This window comes from Xenopus laevis, chromosome 6S (assembly GCF_017654675.1).
Source record: "Xenopus laevis strain J_2021 chromosome 6S, Xenopus_laevis_v10.1, whole genome shotgun sequence".
Classification (NCBI taxonomy): domain Eukaryota; kingdom Metazoa; phylum Chordata; class Amphibia; order Anura; family Pipidae; genus Xenopus; species Xenopus laevis.
Window position 1 is genome coordinate 113,809,160 of NC_054382.1, and position 8,062 is coordinate 113,817,221.

At 39.7% G+C, this 8,062-nt stretch overlaps 1 protein-coding gene across 1 annotated transcript in view; it reads right to left on the bottom strand.

Annotated features, from left to right (window-relative positions):
• Positions 1-8,036, bottom strand: part of virma.S (vir like m6A methyltransferase associated S homeolog) — a 47,993-nt gene extending 39,957 nt beyond the window's left edge. Inside the window, 6 exon segments of the mRNA XM_018223864.2 lie at positions 4,134-4,308; positions 4,837-4,885; positions 5,723-5,809; positions 6,971-7,086; positions 7,849-7,922; positions 7,925-8,036. Coding sequence (XP_018079353.1) covers positions 4,134-4,308; positions 4,837-4,885; positions 5,723-5,809; positions 6,971-7,086; positions 7,849-7,922; positions 7,925-8,021 — 598 coding nt within the window. The 5' untranslated portion in view covers positions 8,022-8,036.
• Between the last annotated feature and the right edge of the window lie 26 nt (positions 8,037-8,062).

An 8,062-nucleotide genomic window follows, 5' to 3' on the forward strand; every position in this document is an offset into this window, starting at 1 on the left:
TTTAAAAGTTATTTGCTAATACAATTGCTATTTAAAGGGAACCCATCACCCAAAATCCTATTTTATCACATTAGTCAAGCAAAATGAACTTTAATTACACAATATAAATTATTTGAATCTTGTTTCCTTCAGTCTGGGAATTCAAAATGATAGCAAGCAGGCAGGAGCCATTTTGTGGACACACTGTTTTTAAAGGGGTTGTTCACCTTCCAAACACTTTTTTCAATTTAGTTGTTTTTAGATTGTTCCCTAGAAATAATGACTTTTTCCAATTACTTTCCATTATTTATTTTTTACGTTTTTTCCAAAATCTAAGTTTAAAGTTGAATGTCCCTGTCTCTGGTGTTTCAGTCTGGCAGCTCAGTAATCCAGGTGCAGATTCTGAACTGTTACAATTTTGCAACATTTAGTTGATACATTTCTCAGCAGCATCTCTGGAGTATTAGCAACAATTGTATCAATTCTAACAGCTGCCTGTAATGAAACCCAGAGATTCTGCTCAGCAGGGACAAAGATAAGAAATGTATCAACTAAATGTATCAATTTAGAACTGTTTACAGGATCGGCGACCCCCCCTCCCAGAGCTGCTTCAGAAGGAGAGAAATGACACTTTATACTTCAATATTAGAAAAACCGTGACACATAGAAAATAGAAAGTCATTGGAAAAAGTCGTTATTTCTGGTGATCTATCTGATAACAACTAGTTGTTTGAAGGTGAACAACCCCTTTAAGGAAAGCCTTGAATCATCTCAATCTTGTTTGTGCACCAGAATGGGGGACCTGATGTCCATCCCCATGCCCTGGTTACAAAATTTAATTGTGAATATAACGTGGCAATGTGGGGAGAGCAGTTACATCTAGGAAGTGATTTCTGGAAAGGGAAAGTAATTGTCTGCCCCGCCTCTATGCCCAGGGCATAGAGGAGGGGCGGACAATATTTGATTAAAAGCTGAGATTTTTTAAATGAGGTTACACCAGCTATGAATGCTTTAATAAAAAATAGAAATTGGATTTCATGTTTAATTTGAAAAGGACTTTTATTATACAGATTTGTGTGTCTGGGTGACATGTCCACTTTAAAGCGGCATTTGCTTAAAGGGGTGGTTCACCTTTACGTTAACTTTTAGTATGTTATAAAATGGCCAAAATAACTTTTCAATCGGTCTTTGTTATTTATTTTTTATAGTTTTTTAGTAATTTGCCACCATCTTCTGACTCTTTCCAGCTTTCAAATGGGGGGTCATTGACCCCATTTAAAAACCAAATGCTCTGTAAGGCTGCACGGTTATTGTTATTTTTACTTTGTATTAATCAAGTTTCTATTCAGGCCTTTTCTATTCATATTCCAGTCTCTTATTCAAATCAGTGCAAGGTTGCTAGGGTAATTTGGACTCTACTAACCAGATTGCTCAAATTGCAAACTGGAGAGCTGCTGAATAAAAAGCTAAATAACTCAAAAACCACAAATGATATAAAATGAAAACCAATTGCAAATTGTCTCAGACTATCACTCTCTACATCATACTAAAAGTTAGTTTTAAAACTCCCATAAACTCGACCAATCTAAATTTTAAATTTTTATTACCGCAATTAAAATCTAATTTTCTCAACTTGGACTAATTGAATCGACCCGAAAACTCTAATCGAATTCAATACGAATTTTTGTGTCCGAAAAATGCTCGAATGTCAGGAAGGCTGCAAACATCACCAAATTGATCCCTGGACCTTTCCCTTTGACTTAAGCTGGCCATAGACGCAAAGATCCGATCGTACGAATCGTGGATTCGTACGATTTTCGGACCGTGTGTGGAGAGTCCCGACATTTTTCGTCCGTCGGAGATCGGTCGTTTGGTCGATCGGACAGGTTAGAAAATTTCTGTCGGCTGCCGATAATATCTCTGCGTGTATTGCCGATCGTACGATTTTCAGAGGGAGACTGTCACTAGTGTTGTCAGACATAAGTATCGTACGATTGCCGTCAGGGGCAGAACATTGGGTGATCTGTTCTATTTGATCGGAATGGTAAAGACTTTGATCTGAATGGTTAGTGGAGGTTCGGGAGATGGGAAAGTCCGATCGTACATTGATTCGTACGATCGGATCTTTGCGTCTATGGCCAGCTTTATACAGTAATTCGGCAGGTTTTACGTGGTGAATAGTCGAACTCGAGTTCGTAAAGGACCATGGTATGATAAATCGCAAAATTCGAATTAAAACTCGAATCAAGTTTGAATAATTCACATTACACATTGACCCTTAAAGGAGAAGGAAAGCTATGGAGGCATTTTATTGCCAATAGATTAGCCACAATAGCACAAGCTAGAATGCTATATTTATTCTGTAGAAAGCTTTACCGCACCTGACTAAAAAGCTCTAGAAGCTCTCTGTTTGTTTAGGATAGCAGCTGCCATATTAGCTTGGTGTGCCATCTCTCCCTGCTCACTTATAGCTCTGGGCTCAGATTATAGCAGGGAGGGGAGGAGGGAGGAGCAAACTGAGCATGCTCAAGCCCTAGCCCTGGAGGTTTATGCTGAAAACAGGAAGTCTGATACAGATGCCCATGTGTACACATTAGAAGTAAAGAAATTTAGTTTTTCTTTTGACAGAGGACTAAGAGTAACATTATTTTGAGGGTTTTTCTGGTATATTTAGGTGGACCTTTCTGATAAGGCTTAGTTTTAACCTTTCCTTCTCCTTTAATAAATCTGCCCCCTAATGTTTTCTCCAGCAGCCTTATCTATGAATACGACATTGAACAAAAAGGAAAAAACACCTAGAGTATACAGACATATACTTTATACAACAAAATTTTATGCAGCACTCTGAAATGGTAGAGAAATGTGCTTTGATTTGTGCTGCAGCATAATTTGTTAGTATGGCTATGCCCCTAGCAGTGGAGAAAGCAGCCTGTATACAACACTTCACAAGGTAGTTGGTATAAACTGAGCTTATTTACTTTTTGGTATTGGATCCAAAATATACACTATAATAATCACCTTTCCCAGGGATCAAACAAATAACAGAAATGAAAAGTCTCCCTTTGCATTTGAACTTCAACACGGTCTACTGGGAATATTCTGAAATCACATCAAGGCTAAAAGTAATAGACAGATGTACAGATTGCACAATAGATCAGATTATAAAGCATCAGCACCACAAAATCCCAAGAAGCTAATTTGCAGCACAAAGAACGCGTTGTGTCTTAAAGGGGTTGTTCACCTTTAATTTAACTTTTAGTGTGATATAAAGAGTGATATTCTGAGACCATTTGCAATTGCTTTTCGTTTTTTATTATTTGTGTTTGAGTTATTTAGCTTTTTATTCAGCGCAGTTCTTCAATTGCAATTTCTGCAATCTGGTTGCTAGGGTCCAAATTACCCTAGCAACAATGCATTGCTTTGAATAAGAGACTGGAATATGAATAGCAGAGGGCCTGAATAGAAAGAGCAATAAAAAGTAGCAATTATTATATATTTGCAACATACTAAAAGTTAAATTAACGGTGAACCACCCCTTTAACACAGATTTCCAGCTTGAGTAAAAGTAGCGATTATTATACATTTGTAGCCTTACAGATCATTTGTTTTTTAGATGGGGTCAGTGACCCCCATTTGAAAGCTGGAAAGAGTCAGAAGAAAATGGCAAATAATCCATAGACTATAAAAATAAATAATGATGACCAATTAGAAAGCTGCTTAAAATTGGCCCTTCTATAACATACTAAACGTTAACTTAAAGATGAACCACCCGTTTAACACATGGATTTCCATCTTGAGGGCCTCCAGAGGATGGCGGAAGATAAATAAGACAGTTGCAGATCAGAATATCCAGATATGCACGAGCAGTATCACATTCCTTCCCAGAAATGGAAACAAACACTACTAATTTAGGCAGTAACTTTTGGCCACTATTATTAGACATATTAAGAATAGCCAGTTCAAAATATTACAGTAAGATACCATGGAAGCTGCTGGGCAACCTAAACTAAGAACACAAGAGCTTCAGGAATGTGTGTGTACTAAGCAACAAATTTACTGTTTAGGAACAAACACAAATTTAGATAAACAGTATGCAGATATGTAGAGGGCAGACATTAAAAAAACAAAAGCCTGTAAAATGAGTTATGGCTCACCATGTTTGGTATTTCTTTTGAGACCAATCTGTTGGTGCTGGGGTGGTGGTGGTGGAGGCGGTGGAGGGGGAGGAGAATCACGGTCATGGCTTATGATGACTCGGTCGACAGACCCATAGACAGCTAGAGTCAGGCAGTTGTACCATCCTTTCAGCACCAACCCATCTGTATTGATCTGAAAGAGATATATATAAAAAACAATCTTATCAAAGTCAAGCACCGAGTGGCATATGGGCCAGATTGACTGTAAATTAGGTTTTGCTGCATTGCTTTTTGGTTTATAAGCTTCGTGAATGGAGAACTAATATAGAACTTTTAGAAGCTGTGAAAACAGACGGTTTGAGAATCTATACCCCAAAAGGGTAAAATCTAAGAACACACACTTTTCATACAAGTACTATTCAATTGCTCAAAAAAGATAGAAGTGCAGGACAAATCCACGGCAGTAGTCAGACTTCAAAAACGTGGATTTGTCCTGCACTTTTTTGAGCAATTTATTTAGGGAATCAACACAGGATACCCTGCAGGACGACCAATAAAGCAATCAGTATCGGTGTGCTACGAGTTCATCTTATTCATTTTGGAATTACTATTCAATTGCCTCTGAATTTCTAGTAGTGGGAAATTACATGCGTGGCAGTATTAAATATTTATCTATGCCCAAAAATGTATGCCTTTTATGGTAACAGCCAGCTCTTATTACCTTAGCATTTGGCCGAAAGATGAGGCATGAGTTCTCATCATAATCCAAACTGTTGACAAAACACAAAAAAAACAAATTAGTAAGTTATGTACAAAGCAGTAATTAAAGGAGAAGGAAACCCTGTAGAAAAAAAACTCCGTACACCCCACCCCACATAAACCCCCCTCCCTCCTCCCCCCCAGGCTAACTGCCCCCCCCCAGGGAAATGCCGCAGGGTACAGCAGGTTTTTGCGGGTAACCTGCGGGTACCTGACCCGCTGCCGGACTCTACCGTGAAGTCTGCTGCCAGAATCTGCGATGGGCAAGGGGGGGCAGGGCTTTTTTCTACAGGGTTTCCTTCTGCTTTAAGGACCAATGCCATGTTTTCTATTTTAATCTTTAATAACACAAAACTAAATCTAATGGTGTTACCCAAAAGATACAAAGCCCTGTACTCATCCAGAAATGCAGTCATCAGGAGTTGCAGCAACACAGAACCAGTGTTATAAGTATATTAGCAGTCAGACAGACTTATTCTTGAGGTGGCAATAATCTTTATAGCAAACAATATCACCTGGTTATGATTGCCTATATCCCAATTTGGGGATACAGCAGAAAATGTTTAATAAGGTCCATCTCTACATCATAAAGTAGAGGCACACCATTAAAGGGAAATTACCGTTAAAATGCAATGTACAGTCATCTGAAGGACTGTATACCCCTTTTAAACAATTGCAGGATTGTCAGTCCTTTAGTTGCAGATGAAAAAAAGCTGCCAGCAAAGAGGATGCAGGTATATACTGTTTGATGTCCTGGACATTATATTCACTGTTTGGTCCACTCTGCCCCCAAACCTAAATTCAGTTTTAATTGCACTAATTGTTTTCTAGTAAGTCTGTATACTTACCTCCCCAGTCTGTCAAATACTGTAGCACTTGGCTTACTAACATTGTTGAAAAACAGGTCCAGGTGAAATGTATGTGGAGAGGTCTCCCTAAAAGCAAAAACATCTTATGTCAAAACAGACTCAGGAACAGGCTGTCAGCAATATGGGCACCAACAATGTGCTTATTAGCAACTATTTTTTTTTCTCCTTTCCGATGAAAATAAAAAAAATGTCTTTAGACAAATTGTTATGCACGGGGCTTGAACCCTTTTCATGCCAGGTATAGCCTATTAGAGTCAGGTGGAACAAAATTACTCCCAACTGTATAATCTTCAACTTTTCTGCCAGGCTACTCTATATACAGTAGTATTATATTATGTACAGTCTCGACCCATAGACAGTCAAGAGATAGTTAATGGCGCACACCATCAAAAAGCACTATATACAGAGGTAACTTTGAATACTTCTATGTATCGGTTTGTCTCTCTGATGCAGGGATACTAAATCTAAGTTTAACACTTTAGTTGCCAAAGCAGGCTCCCCTGCACAGCCTGGGAATTCAGGGAGCAGGAAGTGGAAATGAGGGAGGGATTATTAGGGTTTTTGCTGAAATATTCAATAAATCACTACAAGCACAATACTTCTACATCTATATGAGTCTCCTTTAATATGTTAATATTATATGGTTGAGACATAACGTCAGACCATTTTTTTGAGACATGGTTAAAGAATATAGGATTGGGACTTATAGTTTCAACTTAATTTTAGTAACTTTTAAAAGGTCACAGTGGTTTCAGACTTAAAAAAATTAATCAAAGCCATTATAATCACTGGATAGAGTACCTAAAATTTGGCATCCTACAGTAATTTTTACTTTCCTTCTACTTTAAGAGTTGAGAACTCTCAAAAGCAGCTTCAACACAGACAACCCAGAGTCCAATTTCAAGTGCAGCACCAGTATTTCTCTGTAGCAGGGAAAATGTATAATGGGGAAGTTAGCCTTAGCAGAGAATCGCATTTTGAGAGAGGCCAAATGCAGAGCAACAGCTCTCAGAAAAATGATTTCAATGATATGTTCCTGCACACATTTGATTATGTAGACAGAATAAATACAATTATTACAGTTTCTCCAAGGAGCTATTGAGTATCAATGCGATCACTTTCCTTAGAAACCATAGACGTGTCTAGAACTTTAATCGTTCCAAGACATGGAGGGAAGCAATGGTACAATTCAAAACAAAATAAAAAAGCTAGCATAACATAACTTACCCATAAGCCCTGCTATCTGGTAAACTGTTGTGTGCTCTGACTCCTGGTGGGATGACCCGCACTTCATTGATGTATACCACACATGGAAACCGAACAACATCAACATTGCTGCTTTGCTATAAAACAAAGTACAAATGCAGATAAAACAACAGAAGGTACAGGTGCATATACACAGCAATTTTGTTGTAATTAGGGATGCACCGAATCCACTATTTTGGATTCGGCCAAACCCCCGAATCCTTCTCTAAAGATTCGGCCGAATACCGAACCAAATCCTAATTTGCATATGCAAATTAGGGGTGGGAAGAGGAAAATATTTTTAACTTCCTTGTTTTGTGACAAAAAGTCATGTGTTGAGGGCTGCAGCAGGCACCAACCATTGAGCGCTGCAGCAGGCACCAACCATTGAGCGCTGCAGCAGGCACCAACCATTGAGCGCTGCAGCAGGAACCAACCATTGAGCGCTGCAGCAGGAACCAACCATTGAGCGCTGCAGCATGCCCTTAGAGAAAGGAGCAAATAAATGGGGGGACCCCAAAAGGACAGTCTCTGTTCCAGTATAGCAAGCGCCTAATGCAAGTTACAGGGATCACTCATTTAGACACAGTAGTTATGAGGTCGGAGAGCAGCAGGTACAGGCCGTGACACCCCCTATGAGGCAAATAACCAACACGTATAAAGCCAGTGACAGGAATTCCCCATAGGGCCAGTAAATGACAGAGCGGAGGCTGAAGCAATTGGAAGTAGCGAGTGTAGGCCGGATAACTCTCACTCACTGGATACAGTTTTCGTAATAAAGGGGAAGGCGGTTTCTCAAGTCACAACGCGCCCCTCGGCTCCCACACGTACCCCCCGGGAGTTCACAGTGTTACGCTCACCTCAGAGCTCTGGTGTTTGAAAGTGTCAAGAAACAGCAGCTCCATCGCGGACTCGCCAGCCATCTTTGATGGGGCGGGCGAGTGAGTAGGCGGGACTTCCGCCGAATCGACGGCATTTCCTGGTTGAGAACCCAGCTCCCTAATTGGCTGCTCTTCGGCTGGATTTCCCTCATCTAGTATCGTGATTGGTTGCGCTTCTACGCGCCTCCTCGAT